The 21,461-nt window shown below is 39.5% G+C and overlaps 1 protein-coding gene across 1 annotated transcript in view; it reads right to left on the reverse strand.

Moving 5' to 3' along the window:
* ADCY8 (adenylate cyclase 8) overlaps positions 1 to 21,461 on the reverse strand; it is a 277,968-nt gene that overhangs the window by 144,050 nt on the left and 112,457 nt on the right. The window contains 1 exon segment of the mRNA XM_033203020.1: positions 17,727 to 17,854. Within this exon segment, the coding sequence (XP_033058911.1) occupies positions 17,727 to 17,854 (128 nt within the window).

Consider the following 21,461-nt stretch of genomic DNA (forward strand, 5'->3'; position numbering starts at 1 on the left):
ACTGGTTATTTTGCTCGTTAGTTGATGCAGTTTCTTCCTAGCCTCAATGGTCTTTACATTTTGGCATGTTTTTGCAATGGCTGGTACCGGTTGTTCCTTTCCATGTTTAGGGCTTCCTTCAGGGTCTCTTGTAAGGCAGGCCTGGTGGTGACAAAATCTCTAAGCATTTGCTTATCTGTAAAGGATTTTATTTCTCCTTCACTGATGAAGCTTAGTTTGGCTGGATATGAAATTCTCGGTTGAAAATTCTTTTCTTTAAGAACGTTGAATATTGGCCCCCACTCTCTTCTGGCTTGTAGAGTTTCTGCCGAGAGGTCTGCTGTTATTCTGATGGGCTTCCCTTTGTGGGTAACCCGACCTTTCTCTCTGGCTGCCCTTAAGATTTTTTCCTTCATTTCAACTTTGGTGAATCTGGCAATTATGTGTCTTGGAGTTGCTCTTCTGGAGGAGTATCTTTGTGGCGTTCTCTGTATTTCCTGAATTTGAATGTTGGCCTGCCCTACTAGGTTGGGGAAGTTCTCCTGGATGATATCCTGAAAAGTGTTTTCCAACTTGGTTCCATTTTCCCCCTCACTTTCAGGCACCCCAATCAGACGTAGATTTGGTCTTTTTACATAATCCCATACTTCTTGCAGGCTTTGTTCATTTCTTTTTCTTCTTTTTTCTTTTGGTTTTCTCTTCTCGCTTCATTTCATTCATTTGATCCTCAATCGCTGATACTCTTTCTTCCAGTTGATCGAGTCGGTTACTGAAGCTTGTGCATTTGTCACGTATTTCTCATGTCATGGTTTTCATCTCTGTCATTTCGTTTATGATCTTCTCTGCATTAATTAGTCTAGCTGTCAATTCTTCCACTTTTTTTTCAAGATTTTTAGTTTCTTTGCGCTGGGTACGTAATTCCTCCTTTAGCTCTGAGAGGTTTGATGGACTGAAGCCTTCTTCTCTCATCTCGTCAAAGTCATTCTCTGACCAGCTTTGATCCGTTGCTGGCGATGGGCTGCGCTCCTTTGCAGGGGGAGATGCGCTCTTATTTTTTGAATTTCCAGCTTTTCTGCCCTGCTTCTCCCCATCTTTGTGGTTTTATCTGTCTCTGGACTTTGATGATGGTGACGTACTGATGGGGTTTTGGTATAGGTGTCCTTCCTGTTTGATAGTTTTCCGTCTGACAGTCAGAAGGACTGTCTGTTGGTCTGTTAGAGATTGCTTGAGGTCCACTCCAGACCCTGTTTGCCTGGGTATCAGCAGCAGAGGTTGCTGAAGATAGAATATTGCTGAACAGCGAGTGTACCTGTCTGATTCTTACTTTGGAAGTTTCCTCTCAGGGGTGACGCCACCCTGTGAGGTGTGGGGTATCAGACTGCCCCTAGTGGGGGATGTCTCCCAGCTAGGCTACTCAGGGGTCAGGGACCCACCTGAGCAGGCAGTCTGTCCGTTCTCAGATCTCAACCTCCGCGTTAGGAGATCCACGGCTCTCCCCAAAGCTGTCAGACAGAGTCGTTTGGGTCTGCAGCGGCCCCGCTCTTTCCCCTAATGGACTGCAGCTGTGCGCTGTCCGCAGCGGTAGAGTCTACAGAGACAGGCAGGCTTCCTTGAGCTGCTGTGAGCTCCACCCAGTTCGAGCTTCCCAGTGGCTTTGTTTACCTACTTAAGCCTCAGCAATGGCGGGCGCCCCTCCCCCAGCCTCGCTGCTGCCTTGCGGATAGATCGCCGCAGACGGCTGTGTTAGCAGTGAGGGAGGCTCCGTGGGCGTGGGACCCTCCCGGCCAGGTGTGGGATATATTCTCCTGGTGTGCCTGTTTCCTTAAAGCGCAGTATTGGGGTGGGAGTTACCCGATTTTCCAGGTGTTGTGTGTCTCAGTTCCCCTCGCTAGGAAAAGGGATTTCCTTCCCCCTTGCGCTTCCAGGTGAGGCGATGCCTCGCCCTGCTTCAGCTCACGCTGGTCAGGCTGCAGCAGCTGACCCGCACCGATTGTCCGGCACTCCCTAGAGAGATGACCCCAGTACCTCAGTTGAAAATGCAGAAATCACCGGTCTTCTGTGTCGCTCGCGCTGGGAGTTGGAGACTGGAGCTGTTCCTATTCGGCCATCTTGCCTGTTTGACCGCATGAGCATTTTTTATGCCATTGAATATTAATGTAAACCATGATGTTTAATGGTTACCCATTTTTCTTTTTTTCTTTTCTTTCTTTCTTTCTTTCTTTCTTCTTCTTTCTTTCTTTCTCTCTCTCTCTCTCTTTCTCTCTCCTTCCTTCCTTCTTTCCTTTCTTTTCTTTTCTTTCTTTCTTTCTTTCTTCTTTCTTTCTTTCTTTATTTCTCTTTCTTTCTCTTTCTTTCCTTTCTTTTCTTTCTTCCTTCCTTCCTTCTCTCTCTCTCTTTCTCTCTCCTTCCTTCCTTCTTTCCTTTCTTTTCTTTTCTTTTCTTTCTTTCTTTCTTTCTTTCTTTCTTTATTTCTCTTTCTTTCTCTTTCTTTCCTTTCTTTCTTTCCTTCCTTCCTTCCTTCTCTTTTTCTTTCTCTTTCTTTCTTCTTTCTTTCTTCTTCTTTCTTTCTTTTCTTTCTTTCTCTCTCTCTCTCTTTCTTTCTCTCCTTCTCTCTTTCTCTTTCTCTTTCTCTACCTCCTTCCCTCCCTTCCTCCCTCCCTCCCTTCCTTCCTTCCTTTCTTTCTTCGTCTTTTTTTTTTTTTTTTGACAGAGTTTTGCTCTTGTTGCCCCGGCTGGAGTACAATGGCAGTATCTTGGCTCACCGCAACCTCCGACTCCCGGTTCAAGCGATTCTCCTACCTCAGCCTCCCTAGTAGCTGGGATTACAGGCATGCAAACCACCATGCCCGGCTAATTTTGTATTTTTAGTAGAGACGGGGTTTCTCCATCTTGGTCAGGCTGGTCTCGGACTCCCGACCTCAGGTGATCTGCCTGCATTGGACTCCCAAAGTGCTGTGATTACAGGTGTGAGCCACTGCACCCGGTCATTACCAATTTTTCTATTTTTTTACATATGCCAGAATTTATATAATCATTTCCATACCTTTGAACATTTATGGCATCAGATGGTGCTGTGGTTTGAATATGTCCCACAAATTTCATGTATTAGAAAGTCTCCAAGTGGCAGTATTGAAAATAGTTCACAGAATAAGAGATTCATGGGTTAATGGATTAGTGGGTTATCACAGCAGTGGAACTGGTGGCTTAATAAGGAGAGGAAGAGGTTTGAGCCAGCACATTAGCTCACTCAACCCCTCATCATAAGATACCCTGCGCCCCCTTGCGATTTCACAGCGAGTCTCCACAAGCAAGAAGTCTCTCACCAGATGTGGTCCCTCAGCCTTGGACTTCTCAGCCTCTAGAACTATAAGAAATCAATTCCTTTTCTTTATACATAGTCTGTTTCAAATATTCTGTCAGTAAGCAACAGAAAATGGGCTAATAAACATGAACGTGACTCAGAGCCTTTGCTATGTCACTTACAAACTTGTGTCATTGGGCAGAAGGTGTTTTTATTCTACCAGAGCTTGAATTTCATTTGGAAGTTGTTCTTCACAGGGTGTTGGTATTTGTGAAGTAATTCAGGTAGATGATTTAGTATGGTGCCTGGCACATGGTGAACATTCTATCAATATTAGTTTATCAACAATTATTTCTAGATATATTCAATTTTCATTACTACAAATAATTTTGCAAAAAATAAAAATTGCTGTCCATGTACTGAACATCACTCTAATTGAAGAAGGCTTATGAATACTGAATTTAATGGCATTTTGGAACAGAGTGAGACAAAGGACTTTTGGGGGAAATCAAGAAACAGAAAGAGAGAGAGAGAAAGAGAGAAAAGAAAAGAGAGAGAAGAAGTGAGGAAGAGAAGAAAGGAATAGAACAAAAGAGAAAACAATAAAATGTAAGAAAGAGAGAAATAAAAAGGAAGCGAGGCTGGGAAGCAGGTTTAGCCACTCTTGCCTTCAGTAAAAACAATATAATTTCTGTTTTTCATTTCTTGTCCTGCCATATTACTTGGCAGGGTGACCCTGCCACAGGGATTAAGACCTTTGCTCTAATTAACTGTTGGGGACAAGCCTGTTACTACTTGGCATTCTGCTGTCATTCCTATGACTTTTTTTAGCAATTGCACTGAAAAGACCAAGCTCTGCAATTTTCATTAAGATAAATCAAGAAGAACTTTCATAGATCATTAATAAACATTGCCTATGACAGAGCCCAGTGTCAGCCCTGGCATCTTCCCAATGATCAGGACTCCCCAGAATAGACACAGGATATGTGAAGAAAAGCCACCTGGAGCCACTTTTCAATCTATGTAATAGAAACTATGATATAAGCCTATTTTAATTAATTTAATTTTATGAACAGGCATGCATGAGATGATATTAAGTGTTTCATTGGAAATAAAATTACATTCAATCTCTTTTTTGCCATTCATCTAGCTAATATCATGTTTCTAAAATTAACTATTTTTGGTCGATTGAATTTACTATGAGGCTCTTTTGATTAGGGCTTATTATCTTGTTATTCTCAGATGTTTATTGACTGACATTTTCCTCTTTCAATATCAGTTCTGCTAAAGTATTAGGAATGTACCAATGTATGTAGGATCTCCTAAACTATATGTTGATCCTTTGGGTATTGATGGCAAATTTTAGGCATCAGAAGCAATCGTGCAAATCTGGAGTTGGGAGGTGGGCTGCCATGATGACTAAGATAGACGGCTTTGAAGTCAGATGATTCCAGAATTGGTGCCCTTGTGCTGCCACTGACTAGTCGTGTGATCTAGATAGAGGTAATTATACAACCTCTGTTAGCTTGTATGGCAGAGGCATCTGACAGTCTTAACTGAAGCATACCCTGAGAGTGACCCTATGGTCTAAGAAGAGCGTTAGTTTGGAGTTCCAAGCTAAGGAATCTGAGAGTGGCCAACATGGAGATCCACCACTTACTCATGAAGAACAGCCAAACCTTTGGCTCATTTCCCTGGCACACAGGCTGTGAGGGGACTGAAGCCCTTTGCTTTGGATGAAATGGGGGTTGCTAGGTAGAGAGCAATAAGTAAAAATGCTGTATAAACAGCATGCTTTTTACAAATGGCAGTTGTCTTTTTGTGCAGGGTGCCACCACTGGATCCCCCCATATGTAATTTCCCCCAGTAAACCCTATGTCTCATTTGCTGTCTCTAGGTCTCATCTTCAGCCTGAGACACAGTACCATCCCTGCTGGAGGCAATAGGGGTCCAGCACTACATAGCTCCAATTTTCTCATTGGTAAAGTAGGAGCCAACTTCCAGATCTTCCATTCATTAGGACAAACCTGTCTACCAATATTGTTTGTTGTTTGCATCCATTCTCATTGTTGCTCTAAACTAGTCTGATTTGTCCATGCTGCAGACATACTTAGTTCTTCAGTAATTGGCCTATCACCCCTGCCTATCTTCTAGAATTTTTATGAGGACTTAATGAGCCAAAGCATGCAAGACATTTATCTCAGTATTTGGGATATAGTGAGTGTTTAGGAAACTCAAGCGGCCGGGCACGGTGGCTCACGCCTGTAATCCCAGCACTTTGGGAGGCTGAGGCAGGCGGATCACGAGTTCAGGAGATCAAAACATGGTGAAACCCCATCTCTACTAAAAATACAAAAAAAAAAAAAAAAGAAAAGAAAAAAAAAGTTAGCCAGGCGTGGTGGCATGCGCCTGTAGTCCCAGCTACTGGGGAGGCTGAGGCAGGAGGATTGCTTGAATTCGGGAGGTGGGGGTTGCAGTGAGCTGAGATCACGCCACTGCACTCCAGCCTGGGTGAACAGAGTGAAACTCTGTCTCAACAACAACAACAACAACAACAACAAAACCAAAACAAAACAAAAAGAAATTTAAGCTGCTATCATTATTTTATGAGCACAGAATAGAAGCTATGGTAAAACAACAGGTTTCTGTAACTCAACTGCATCAAATTTTCCAGTATCCAAACTCAGCCTCCCTTGCAAGATTCTATTAAAAATATTTCCATAGTGATAACATGCATGCTACCTATTTGAGTTTTCCCATTTGAAGTTGGGATCTTATTATCCTCATTTTGCAGAAAAGGCCATGGAGGCTATAAGTTAAGTCACCCACCCATCATTACAGACCTAATTATAGGAAGAGGCAGGAAACAGGCTAGGTCTGTTGCTGCCTCTCAAGGGCTCCCCAACCCATTCCATTCACTCAGCATATTTTCTGTGTCACCTTACAGTACAATAGGCACTCTTTCAGGGAAACTTTGTCACGATCACATCCAGCAATGAATTATAATTTTAATAAAATGGAATCCTGACTGAAATTCTTGGAGTAGTCAATTGAAAAATAAATTTAATGTCATGATAAATGTTTAATTAAAATTTGTATGTCACATATTGTCTGTTGGGTGACTCTTGGAACTCAGCTTTGATGTGTTATCATCCCTTCCTTTCTATTTCACAGCTGCTGCTCTATTTCAGGTCCTCACTTCTCTCCCCTGGTTTAGTATGAGAATATCCCCAAACCAGTTTCCTTCCCCTTGGCCTCTGCTTCCTCCATTCCAGTGTCAATGGAAGAGAGAGTTATCCCTTTCCACAGTCGTCTTCCTGACATCCAGATCTGACCATGTCACTTCCCTACTTTAAGAGTCAGTGACTTTTCATTGCTTGAGGGATAAAGCCCCAGCATATCTTACCCTAACCCTATTGTTTTAATTTAGAATTGTGGTAATTACCAAGGTCAGCTGCAACACTTAACACACACATGCACACACATACAAACATATAAACACATATATACCACACATGTACATACATTTACACACACACACATGTACACACATACATTCATGCACACATACATGTGGCTTTGCCATTCTTAATAGCTAGCATGACTCACTGTTCAAGGCTTTGTTTCCAGGAAAAAAAAATACACTTTGATTCTTGGTTAAAAAGGCTACAGTGCAAACAGCTCACTAAAAGGCAAATGACGGGGAAAAAGCTTCCCGTTATACTTGTACTTTTGATTGTCTTGACTCTTGCCCACTTTGCATTTAAAAAAATATTTTTTATTTTATTTTTTGTACATTCACAGATAAAATTGTATATATTCATTGCATACAACATGAGGATTTGAAGCATATATACATTGCGGAATGACTCAATCTAGCTAATTAACACATGTATTACCTCACAGTTATCATTTTTATGGGGAGAACACATGACATCCAATCTCTTAACATTTTTCAAGAATAAAATATATTGTCAACTATAGTCACCAAGCTGTGTAATAGGTCTTTTGAATTTATTTCTCCTATCTAGTTGAAATTTTGTATCTTTTGATTAATGTCTCCTCAACCAGACTCCAACCACCCCTAGCCCCTGATAAACACCATCTCTACTTCTATGGGATAGCTTTTACAGCTTCCACATAGGAGTGAGATCATGAAGTATTTATCTATCTGTGCTTAGCTTATTTCTCTTAACATAATGTCCATATTCATCTATTTTATGGAAAATGCCAGGTTTTCCTTCTTTATGGTATGATAGTATTCCATTACGTATATATACACCACATTTTTCTTTATCCATTCATCCATCAATGGGCATTCAGGTTGATTACATATGTTGGCTATGGTAAATAATGCTGCAATAAACATGGGAGTACAGACCATTTCTTCAACGTACAGATTTCATTTCCTTGGGATAATTACTCAGTAGTGGAATTATTAGATCATATGGTAGTTCTATTTTTTACGTTTCTGAAGAACTGCCACTGTTTTAAATAATGACTGTATTAATTTACATTTCCACCAGCAGTGTTCAAAGTTTCCTTTCCACCACCTCCTGGCCAATACTTGTTATCTCTTGACTTTTTGATAGCAGCTATTCTAATAGGTATGGGGTGATATCTCATTGTGGGTTTTATTTGCATTTCCCTGATGATTAGTGATGTTTAACTTTTTAAAAAATATAGCCGTTGGCTTGTATGTCTTCTTTTGAGAAATGTGTATTCAGGTCCTTGTCCATTTTAAAATCAGGTTATTGATTTTCTTGCTATTGAGTTGTGGGAATTTCTTAGATATTTTGGATTTTTAACGTTTTATCAGGAGTATAGTTTATAAGTATTTTTTCCCATTCTGTAGATTATGTTCACTATCTTAATTGTTTCTTTTGTTATGCAGAAGCTTTTTAGTTTGATGTAATCCCATTTGTCTATTTTTGCTTTTTTTTCGCAGCTCTTGTAAATAAACTCTTATAAATAAAATCTTGGCCTTTTTTTTTTTTCAGATAGTTTGCTGTTAATATGTAGAAATGCTACTTATTTTTGTATGTTGATTTTATATCCTGCAACTTTACTAAATTTGTTTAATTCTAACCTTTTTTTTTTTGGTGGAGTCTTTAGGGTTTTCTCTATATAAAATCATGTCATCTGCAAAGAGAGACAATTTAGCTTGTTCCTTTCTGACTTAGATGACTTTTAATTCTTTCTCTTGTTTAAGTGCTCTAGCTAGGACCTCCTGTACCTATGTTGAATAGAAGTGGCAAGAGTGGACATCCTTGTCTTTTTTCAGATCTTAGAGGAAAATATTGCAACTTTTTATTGTTTAAAAATTTTGTTTTAATGACAGGGTCTGCTCTGTTGCCTAGGCTGGTGTGCAGTGGCACGATCATAACTCACTGCAGCCTCAAACTCTTGGTCTCAAGGGCTCCTCCCACCTCAGACCTCTGAGTAGTTAGGGGATTACAAGTGCCACTATGTCCAGCTTGGGGGAGGTCAATTTGAAGAACTAAAGCAGTCACCCGTGGCTGCCAAAGAGAATACAGTGGTGCTAACACAGCAACCTCAAATTCCTAGGGCTCAAGTGATCTTTCCTCCTCAGCCTCCCAAGTAGCTAGGACTACAGGCATGTGCAACCACATCTACATAATTTTTAAATATTTTGTGGAAATGAGGTCCTTCTATTATTGCTCAGGTATCAGACTAGTCTTATACTCCTGACCTCAAGCTATCCTCCCACCTTGGCCTCACAATATGCTGGGATTAGAGGTGTGAGCTGCCGCACTTGGCCTAACTTTTTCTTATTGAGTATATTAGCCCTGGGTTTGTCATATACATGGCCTTTATTATTTTCAGGTACATTCTTTCTATACCTAACTTATTGAGAATTTTCATCATGAAAGGCTATTGAATTTTGTCAAATGCTTTTTCTGCATCTATTGAAATGATCATGTGGTTTTGTCCTTTATTCTGCCATTGTGGTGATCACATTTATTGATCTATGTATGTTGAACCATCCATGCATCCTGGGATGAATCCTACTTGAGTATGGTGAATGATCCCTTTAATGTGCTGTTGAACTTGGTTTTCTAGAATTTTATTGCATATTTTTGTTCATCAGGAATGAAATCAGGAATATTTTTGTAATTAATCAGGAATATTCTGTAATTTTCTTTTTTGGAGTGTCTTTGTCTGGCTTTGGTTTCTGGATGATACCAGCCTCATAAAATGAGTGTGGAAATATTTTTTCCTCTTCAATTTTTTGGAAGAGTTTGAAAAGAATTGATATTCTTATTTAAATTTTGATAGAATTCACAGTGAAACCATCAGGTCCTGGGCCTTTTTTAGATGAGAGACTTTATATTACTGATTCAATCTCCTTACTTGTTGTGTGCCTATTAAGATTTTCTATTTCTTCATACTTCAGTTCTGGTAGATTGTATGCCTCAAATGAATGTATTCATTTTATTTTATTTGTTTTTTCTTATTTAGTTCAGTGATAGGTCTTTCAATTTTATCATTTCAAAAAAATTCAACTCTTGGTTTTGTTTATTTTTTCTTTTTTTTTTTTCTAGTCTTTATCTATTTCTGTCCTGATTTTTATTATTTTCTTTCTTCTACTAACTTTGGACTTAGTTTGTTCTTGTTTTTCTAGTCCCTTGAGGTGCAATGTTAGGTTGCTTATTTGAGATCCTCTTTTGTGATGCAGGTGTTTATTACTGTAAACTTCCCTTATATAACTGCCTTTGCTGTATCCCATAAGTTTGTTATGTTGTTTTCCAATTTTGTCTCAAGAAATTTAAAAATTTTCCTTTAAGTTCCTTCATTGACCCATTGGTTGTCCAGGAGCATGTTGTTCAATTTCAATGTATTTGTGAATTTTGTGAAGTTCCTCCTGTTATTCATTTCTAGTTTTATACCCTTGTGATCAGAAAAGATACTTTATATGATTTGAATCTTCTTAAATTTGTCAAGATTTGTTTTATGTCCTAACATATGAGCTATCCTGGATAATCTTTCATTTGCAGTTGAGAATAATGTATATTCTGTAGCTATTGAATGAAATGTTCCATATATGTCTATTAGGTCCACTTATTTGAGCATAGTGTAAGTCTGATGTTTCTTTATTGATTTCCTGTATGGATAATCTGTGTACTGCTGAAACTGGGATGTTGAAGTCCTCTACTATAATTACATTATGGTATTATCTTTCTCTTCATATCTATTAACATTTGCCTTGTATTTTTAGGTGCTTTGATGTTGGGTGCAGATATATTCACAATTGTTATATCCACTTGCTGAATCATCCCTTTATCATTATGTAATGACCTTCTTTGTTCACTTTCATAGTTATTAATGCAAAGTCTATTTTATCTTGCATAAGTATAGGTATTCCTGTACTCTTTTGTTTTTTATTTGCATGTAATACCTTTTCTATCCTTCACTTTCAATCTATGTGTGTCCTTGCAGGTAAAGTGAGCCTTTGTAAGCAGCATATATCTGAGTCTTGTTTTTCATTCATTCAGGCACCCTGCAGTTTTTGATTCTAGAATTTAATGCATTTACATTATAGGTAGAGACTTACTACTGCCATCTTGTTAATTGTTTCTAGTTGTTTTGTAGATCTTTTGTTACTTTCTTCCTCTCCTTTTGTCTTCCTCTGAGGTTAAGTGATTTTCACTAGTGTTATATTTGAATTCTTTGCTTTTTTTTTTTTTTCTTTTGAGACAGACTCTCATTCTGTTGCCCAGGCTGGAGTGCAGTGGCGGGATCTCGGCTCACTGCAAGCTCCGCCTCCCGAGTTCATGCCATTCTCCTGCCTCAGCCTCCTGAGTAGCTGGGACTACAGGCTCCCACCACCATTCCTGGCTAATTTTTTGTATTTTTATTAGAGACGGGTTTTCACCATGTTAGCCAGGATGGTCTCGATCTCCTGACCTCGTTATCTGCCCACCTCAGCCTCCCAAAGTGCTGGGATTATAGGCGTGAGTCACCACGCCTGACTCCTTGCTTCTATTTTTTGTGTATTTACTATAGGTTTTTGCTTTGTAGTTACCATGAGGCTTATGAAAACATCTCTCATTTATAACAGGTTATTTTAAGCTGATGGCAACTTAATTTTGATCACACACACCCTACTGTATATTTTTAAACCACTTTGTCCAGCATTTTATATTCTTATGTAAATATGTATTTCTTAACAAATTAGCGTGGCTATTATTATTTGTAGTAGTTTTGTTTTTTATCCTACATTACAAAGATATAAGTAATTTACATCTTTTTCCAAGTTTGAAAAGTTTTCTGTTACTATTTTTTAAAACAAGTTTTCTACCCTTTTATCTTTCTGTTCTTCTTCTAAAACCCACAGGACTTGAATATTTGCTCTTTTGGAGTTGTCCCATAAATCCTGTATTACTATAGTATTAGAGTATTCTGAATTTTACTTTGTACTTATTTTTACCAGTGAGTTCTACACTTTCAAATGTTTTTATTATACTCATTAGCATCCTTTTCTTTCAGCTAGAACTTCCTTTAGCATTTCTTATAAGGCAAGTCTGTTGGTGGTGAATTTCCTCAGCTTTTGCTTGTGTGGGAAAGTCTTTATCTCCCTTCATTTCTAAAGGACAGTTTTGCTAGGTATAGTATTTTTGGCTGGCAGGTTTTTCATTTCCTTTCAGCACTTTGAATATATCTCCCACTTTCTCCTAGCCTGTAAGGTTTCTGCTGAGGGGTCTGATGTTAACCGTATTGGGACTCCTATATGTGGTATTTGCTTCTTTTTGTTGTTGTTGCTTTCAGGATCTTCTTTTTGTCTTTGATTTTAACAGTTTGATTATTATGTTTCTTTGACTATTCTTATTTGGGTTGAATCTGACTGAAGATCTTTGACCTTCATGTACCTGGATATTTACATCTTTTTCCAAGTTTGGAATGTTTCCTCCTACTATTTGTTTAAATAAACTTTCTACCCCTTTATCTTTCTGTTCTCCTTCTAAAACCCCCATGACTTGAATATTTGCTCTTCTGATGTCCCATAAATCCTGTAAGCTTTCTTTATACTCCTTTATTCTTTTTTCTTCTTTGACTGTATATTTACAAGTAACCTGTGTTGGTGTTCATAATTTCTTTCTTATGCCTGAGAAATTCTGCTGTTGGTGTTCTCTATTGCAGTTTTCATTTTGGTTATTATATTTTTTGGCTCTAGGCTTCTTTTTAAAAATTATCTTCAATCTCTCCATTAAGTTTCTTGTTCTGGTCACTTATTATTTTCCTCATTTTATTATTTTTTTGCATTTTCCTTATGTTTGCTGGGATTCCTTAAAATAGTTATTTTGAAATATTTGGCAGGCAGTTCACACATCTTGATTTCTTTAGGTTCAGTCACTGGCACCTTATTTTGTCTCTTAATGATGTCATGTTTCCCTGATGATTTTTGACCCTCATCATTGTGCCTCAATCCCTGCTCAGTTGAATAAGTAAGTTCCTTATTATAGTCTTCATAGACTGAATTTTCCTGGGAAAGCACTATAGCAGGTGTGGTGCTGCAGCATTCCAGAAGCCCGGGGCAGCTGCAGCCAGAATGACATTGCTAGAAACATGGTACCTACTACATGAGTATTACTTCTGGGTGGGCCAGAAGCCTGGAACCACTGAGGCTTGCCAATTGCTAAGGGATGTCCAGAGGCCAGGTCCACTAATGTCAACCTAATAGTGGTGTGTATCTGAGATCGGGTTGGCCAAGCAAGCTTGTAGCCTCGAGCTGTGTGGTCCTACCTGCCACTGGGGCATGTGTAGAGGCTTAGTCTGTGGTTACCAGCCTGGTATATGGTACCATGAGGGTCTGCCTAGTGCTGGGTTTTACTGTGGCAGGCCTGGTGTTGGGGTCCAAGGAAAAGTCCTGTGCCCACTTCCTTCTTTTTTCCCCAAGTGGATGGTATACTTTTCTGCACTGTGCTGCTTGGGATGGGGGAAGGATGATATGGGTAATATAATATAAATTTGTCCTGCCTACTCCCTTTAATGTGCCTTTTCTTATTATTGTGCTACAGCTGAGTATTATGACATCTCACCTGATTTCCTTCGCTCTTTTGAAGCTATTTTCACATATGAATACTTGCTCAAATTGATGTTTCTGTTAGAGAATAATCACAGGAGAGTCCTATTTCACTAACTGGCTTTACTACTCCTCACCCACTTTGAAACCTGCCAATGCTCTAACTAGCAGTAGACAACCCCGGCCTTTCCTGATATTGGCACCCTCTCCTCACATGTCTGTGGTTGTAGAGGATTTCTATCCCATGTTTGGATTGATCAGTGAGCAAGAGACTAGGGTCATTTTGAGTGTTGGTTTGCCATTTGCACAAAAATTATAGATCTCACCTAAACAAGGAAACTATTGGAGTTGTTAGATATAGTGACTAAAAATCCAAATGCCATCTTACCATCAGAACACTGGCCCCTTGTCTTTCTGCACTCTGGGGATTGATGGTATCCTAACTTTGAGAAAATGTCAGAAATAGGGACAAGGAGAGCTGCTGAAAGGGGAGGACAAAACTTCAAACAGGGGTCCATTTCTGACAGCATATAAAGAGGGTGAACATGAAATCTGGGGACACCAGTCAATACATGGTTTATTAACCTAACGTTATGATACATGCAGTATAATATTATGAACATTTCCAGTCTTTATAGCTTCTCTCAAGTTTACAAATTGGAACAAGCAACTTTGCAGTTGAATAAAAAATTCCATCTTGTGTAAGCAATAATTGGTTAAGACTATTAACTTTTTGATAAAGCTATGTAACTGGCACTTCCTTCTAAACACATTAAGGTGCAAATATTGTTCACCAGCCGTTCCTCAGAGTGAAATATTTGACAGTAAGACTGGAAACTATAGAAGTCTGAGACAATTGCAACCAAGGTTTGCCTAATTCCAGGGCTCCTATTAATTCATTTTTAGCATGCTTTCTTGCTAACTAGAATAATTAATATTGGACCTCATGTTACTTAGATTAGAATCAAGGAGTTGTTTGGATATTAATAGATTTTGATTCATACAGTTTGAAAAAGACTTTGAATCATTTCTCACTGTTCAATTTCAAAACTCCAGAAAGGAGATCTTAAATTCAATAAAATGATCAGGAAGAATAAAGTCCTCTCCAGAAAGAGAAATAATAATGCTCTAAGTACCTTAAAGTATTGGATTATAGATGTTCATTTATTTTCCAATGTTATCTCTGTAACGTATCTTTTACTTAAGGCTAAGATACAAACCCTTATGGCAAGTCTGTAGAAAGTTTTGCTACTTAAACTCTGATGTTTTTGTGGCTATAAATCACAGATTTTCAGAACTAGTGGAGACTTCAAAGTTGTCTGACCTGATTTTCTTATTTTGTAGGCAATAAATTTAATTGTTCCCCTAAATGACACCCATGCACAAAGACCTCCATGTGACATGTTTATCACTGTATTTCTAGGGCTTAGCCCAGTTCCTGACACATAGTGGAGCTCAATAAACATTTGTTGATGGGTTTACTGATTGACAGAATAAGGCTCACACACCTAATTAGTTGTAGAGATCTCTGATCTTCTGGGTATCAGTCTGTATTAGTCTGTTCTTGCATTGCTATAAAGAACTACCTGAGACTGGGTAATTTATAAAGAAAAGAGGTTTAATTGACATGTAGTTCCACAGGCCATACAGGAAGCATGACTGTTGAGGCCACAGGAAACTTACAATCATGGCAGAATGTAAAGAGGAAGCAGGCACATCTTACGTAACAGAGAAAGAGGAAGAGAGCAAAGACACACTTATAAACAACCAGATCTCACGAGAACTCACTCACGATCATGACAACAGCAATGGGGAAATCCACCCCCATGATCCAGTCACCTCCCATCAGGCCCCTCCTCCAACACTGAGGATTACAATTTGACATGAGATTTGGGTAGGAACACAAATCCAAACCATATCGCGGTCCAGTGTCCCCCTTTACACCAGTTAAAATATTATTACAATTCATCCTAGTTTTCAGGGAAAAACTCTCAAATGTTCAAATTTGCAGTTAAAAAACATCTGCAGCCTTTTCCATTAACCAAAACCTGAACAAAAGGGAATTCTGTGTTGGAACCCATAGATTCTTCTCTCCATAGTTCCTGAAGTGGAGTACTTCTGTATCTCTACAGAAGACAGGGAGATAGTAGAAAGACATCTTGGGTCTCTTTATCTACCTACCTACTTGGTATTAGGGATAGTAAAGGGTTTGGTTTCCATCATATACTTCATAGAAAAGTACCATAAATTCTCATCCCACTTATGCATCTCCTGATTCCATTTTTTTGGCTTTATAGGAGACTTTCAGATAAATCCCTTAAATGAGGTGTAAGGCCTCTTAAATTGCTACTCAAAATTTTTTCTTTCTATGGGGACCAATGACATAAGAAGACTGTGACAACTGGATATTCTTCTTGAGATATGATAAAGCTCTACATGTGCCTTTCTAGAGGTAGGCTGCTGTCACTATGGACACATGCCTTCTGCTGATGGAAAGGCACTAAAAGGATTTTGGAAATTCCTAGTCTCTTTGCCCTTTGCTGGAATGGTAATCCAGCAGTCTTTAAAGAGGCTTGGATGCAGGCAGAATTACTCTGGATCCACTTTGATCACCAAGCTGGCCAGCCCAGCCTAATGTAGTCTGGGGCGGTGGCCTAATGTAGGGCAGGAAAACTTAACCAGATAATGCTTAAAATTCTATTAGAGATGGTGTAAAGGGAGAAAGAAGGTCTTTAGAGTGCTTTTGTCTCCTGCTCCTCAGATTCCTTCTCTTCTGAAATAATAAAAATATGATGATACCCAGACAAGGAAAGAATCCCAAATTTTGACCTTAAGACATCCAGAACCATGGCCTCTGGGTCCCTCCTCATAGTCCACCTCCCTGTGCCTGTTCTTGTGAGTTCCTGCTGCTCCCTTTTGCAAGACAATGTGCTATAGCAACTGCACACCCTATTCAACTGTTTGTGGAAAACAGCAAAGGCCCTTCCGTTTACAAACAGCACTCCACTTGAAGACTGTTGAGTGACCATCTTTACTACATAGCTTTCATTTAGAGACTGTACCCCTATTGCCCACTACCTTCTTTCAACAAAACGTGGCTTTTCCTCATGGTAGCTTCTGGGAGAATATGATGTTTCCTAGTTCGTTTCCTTTGTGAAAACTGGGTTGTCTGTGGAAATATCTTTTACTGCAGGTGGGAAAACTTCATGTGAAAAGTTGAAATCTGTGAAGCTGCATTTTGAGAAACCCTCTGTTATACTGATTCTTCCAAGGTATGTTCTAATTCCACCTTTAAAATCTCTCTAAAGGCAGTGGTTTTCAAGGTTGGCTGTACCTTTGTCTCATGGGAGAAGCTTACAAACAGCTCATGGTCTTCCCTAGATGAATTAAGTCTGAGTTTTTGAGGATGTTAGTCACCCGAGCACTGACATATGTGTGCATGTGTGTGTGTATTTCTGCCTATGCATCCTCTTGTTACTGCTTTTGCTGTGGCTTTGTGAGGACATGACACTTAGAGGTTCTGCAACCAGTTTGGACCCCAGGAGGAATGCTGACAATACTAAGATTCTGTCTGAAAGCCACACACAGCCTAATTCCAGAGTCCCCAACTCCAATAATTCCTTCCTCCTTGATCCATCATCTATTTGTCAGATATGCTGAACAAAACCAAAAGCGCTTGGCACACATCCATGAAGCCAAGCCTGGTGGAAGTCTTCTAGTAATTTCCTATTGGCCATAGGATAACGTGCAACTCCTTAACATGACTGAGAAGGTCATATGGGCCCTGGCTGCTGCCAGCCTACAGTCCATCTGTCACCACTCTTTCCACCCCAGGCTTCACAGTAGCCATTGCAGCACATCCTGGTTTCTGTACATGTCCATCCTCTCTTGAAAACTCTCCTCTCCACTTCCAGGATCCTGTCAATGTCTACTCACCTTTCAGTCAACAGCTTAGACATTTCTATTCCGGAAAGCCTTCCCCAACATCCCACATTGAATTAACTTCCTCCTCTATTTTTCCCAAGCATTTGGATTTGATTTATCACGAAGCTTAGTGTTCTGCATTGAAATTTTCTATTCATTCATTCATCTCTCCCTCTGCGTTGTAACATCCCTGAAGTTAAGGACTATGCTCATCTTGTTCCTTGCTGCATCTCCACAAGGGCATTTGTAATACAAACTTGTAGCACAAATAATTAAAAGTGAGGTAAACTCGGAAAACAATGATGCTAACAGGTTCACTGGTTTATACGGGAGAGCTAAGGGGCACACGGTTTTTGTGAAATAAGTCAAAGGGCTCTGCCTTTCACCATACATATGATTTACCACAAAGGGTAGATGGAGTGGCGTGTGATCATGCACATTGAAGACCCAGGTAACATGGAGGGCATCACAAATTACCTGATGGTTTTGATCATGCTGAGACCCATTTCAACACAGCAGTGGGCATGGTCCTGGCGGGGCTCAGGAAGTCCAGACACGCAGTAGTAGCAGTCCCCCAGAATTTTAATACGAAGGCAGTGATGCTCCTGGAAGGAACAGGATAAGAGGGAAGGGTCTATGTCAGCAGAAGGATCAGTTCTTCAGAAAGATTGAGAAAGAGGCAGGACTAGGTGGTCTGCAATTTGGGGTAAGGAGCACCTACCTTTGAAATACACTTCTAGCTGTCCTTCTAAAATATTTGAGGTGTAACCTAAATGGGGGTTTGAAGGACCCGGAGGTAGAGTGGAATCAAAAAAAATTGGATTTTGAGCTCAAAAGCTACATGGTTATATCCAAGCTTTGCTATCTACTAGCTCTATGGTCTGCACACCTATCACTTGGCCAGGCCTGAGAGAGTGATCACAGTATCTCCTACAAATTCAGCCCCAAGCAATGTCTCTCTTCTCAGAAGCAGCTGTGAATTCATCAGTCTTTAGCTTAATAATAAGTACTTAAAAATATACATCACTGAGGGATTCCTATTACTTCAACTTGATAAAGTTCCTTTCCAACAAGGACATTGGCACTTTATGAAGAGGAACTGAGTCTTCTTATATATCCTTTTATTCATGTATTAATTTATATGTTTGTTCATTGAAAAAATTAAAAATCAACTGGGCATCTATAATAAGGCAAACATTGGCCCTAACACAAAGATGACTAATAATAGCTCCTATTATGCTCTATAAATAAAACACAGTTAATCCTCACAACAATCCTCTAAGGTGGATTGTTTTTTATCACCATTTCACAGGTAAGAAGTAGTTGTTAGTTTGGCGGATTTCCAATCTTAAAGACACAACTCTTCCAAAATTTCAAAGAACAACAAGCATTAAGAAAATAATGCATGCTTTTATATTGGATAAGAAGCAGCTAGATGTTATAGGTTCTAGAAGAAAGAGAACTTAAGGTTGTATAGCATGGGGAGCCAAGAGCACTGGTTTAGGAGTCACACTGCACAGGATCAAATCTCAGATACCCCCTCCGTGTTTTCTGTGAGTCTTTGGGTAAATTACCTAACCTCTGGGCTTCAGATGCCTCATCTATAAAACGGGAATAATCATAGGGCCTGTCCCATTGTTCCACTGTGAGGGCTGAGTGAGATGATGCAAGTGAAAGCTCAGTACAGGGCCTGGCAGATGGGGCGCTCAATTAATATTGCCTCTTTCTATGATGAAGACTTGGACTCCAGGCCTGGCTCCTTCACATATCTGTTTTTCATCATGGACAAGTGACGTTTCCTCTTGGTTTCCTTGGGCAGATTGTTGGGACTGAATGACCTCTGAGATGCCTTCTAGATCTGAAGTCCTAAAGGCTTATGGTTCTACGGCTGTGTAGGAAAAGCAGGGCCCCAGAGCTGGAGAAGGGAAGTTATTGATAAAAAGTGCCCACTGAGAGACCAACAGTACTGTTGATGCCCTTGTAGTAGCAAGCTGTAAAGCACTGTGTTGGTTTCCCAATCTCACCAGGAGTTGGACATTATGTTTGGGTAATAGTAAATATACTATCCCAAGAAAAACAAATATTAGACAGGGAAAAGAGAATCAGAACTGTCTCTGGTACTTCCTCGTCAGATTTCTGGAGCCTTGTCAACGTTCCCAAATGGGCCCAGATGCAATCTTCAGAACTCTGACAGCATGTACAGCCATCCCAGGATTATTTTTAGGAGACCAGAGGTCCTGTCTACTGGCTGCTTCAATGCAGCTAATTTTGCAAGACAGGTGACAATGAGGTCTGATTGATCAAATAAAAGAAGCTTAAGGCCTTCAGTTATTTCTTCTAAGACCTTGAGAGTGTCATGATCAGAATGGAACTTAGAAAGTTTCTTGTTCATTGGTGCTAGCAGTGCCCAAATTTGTGGAGTTAGTGGGACTGTTATGAAAAAAGAAATCAGAGGGTTCAGAGATGTTGTAGGGTACATTATTTTTGGCAAGAAAATATGAACAATCCATCAGCAAACACCAAAAACAGCAATCCAAATACTATCTACTATCCCCATCACTTACAAAAGCAAATATATTTTTAACACCACAACTAGTGGAAAGACATCCTCAGAATAAAGGCAAGGTTTTCTTTTAACCTAAATAAATTTAACTTTATGAAAACTCACTACATTGCTCTTATCATTTTTAAAATCTTATGCCCACAAGTTTAAAATTTCCAATTTGTGTGTATGAAGCAGAATTTGAGAACCAGTGTTCCAATATCTTATTCTGATTTTGCAGATCCGAGCACTGAGACTGGAAGGCAGGGATTGGTGACTTCATCTGCAGATGGTCTTTTGGGGCGTTGGGTTGGTATGAGAGACTCATGTGAAAGAAAGCCTGGTGCCATCAAAACCAGATGCATGGATTGGCCTGTTGCCTGTTTGCTACAGGGAGGGATGAGGGAAAGGGGCATAACAAAGGATACTTTGGTCTAAGAATCCAACATCTGCATTCCAGGCAAATTTACCTGCTGTTTGATCTTGGATAAGACACTGAAGCCACTGTATGTGGGTTTCAATTCCTCATATGTGACAAGTGCCAAAATAATCTATCTTGTCCTTAATACATAACAGAGTAAGCTTGGCCATCACTTAACAATGACAATGACAACTGACACCCGGAAGTAGCCTTCTCAATGTTCAACATGCTGCTCCTTATCTTTTTTCGTTGAGCTTCATAATAAAACTCTGAACATGGCAGAGCAGGTAAAGTCACATCTGTTTTACAGATAGAAAAATCTCAGTGGAGAGAGGGGAAGCTTCCTGCCACAGAGGAGCTAGCTAACAGTAGCAACCTGGGCTGGCCGTCACCCTCACCAACTCTGAATCTGTGATCTTTCCCTGAAAACAGAGGTGAAAGCACTTTGGAAAAAATCTAAGTGGGGACAGGAGCTAATAGTCACTGAGCACGTACAATGTGCCAGGCAATGTGTTAAATGCATTACACTTATCTCACTTAGTCTTCAGGACCACTTTCTGAGTTACGTGCCATTTTACAGATGAGAACAGCAGGCTTGAGGGAAAGGCCACACTGCAAGTAAGAGGCAGAAGAAGAATTCAAACCCATGTTCGTCCGATTGTGGGGCTCCATGCTCTCTCTTGTTAAAACTGCAGGAATTATGGCAAAGTCCAGAATGGTAGGTCTCCTGACAAAAGTGTGTTTTAGAAGGAGATTGTGTAAAATAGTTTATTACTCTTCTGAGGCTGACATTGAATAACGATGTGATGATGTTTATGTCCAGGGTTTGTTGTTCTTCCAACAAAAGGTGGAGCTGGTAGCCTCCTTGAAACTCTTTGGATCCCAAATACATGGTTGTATATATGCATATATATTATATAAAATTATTTTATATATAAAAATAAGATGTATATAATATATATAATATATTAAAGGCCTGGATTATTATCTGTCAAGGTCTGTCAGTTTGCAGATGCATTTTTCTGATCAAATACTATGAGCTGTCAGATGACTTGACATTAATATCCAAATAACTTATTTGTACCAGAAACTACCTTGAAAAGTTCACATAAAGGAAGCCAGACTGCTTTGGAAAAAAAAAATTCAGAAAGAAAAATAAAGTAGGGTGAGGATCCTCTTGAAAATTTTATAGAGTTGGCCTTATTGCAATGCTTTCCTCCTGTCTTGATGACTTTGACATTATCAAAAT

Source organism: Trachypithecus francoisi, unplaced genomic scaffold (genome assembly GCF_009764315.1).
Source record: "Trachypithecus francoisi isolate TF-2019V2 unplaced genomic scaffold, Tfra_2.0 Lachesis_group7, whole genome shotgun sequence".
Lineage (NCBI taxonomy): Eukaryota > Metazoa > Chordata > Mammalia > Primates > Cercopithecidae > Trachypithecus > Trachypithecus francoisi.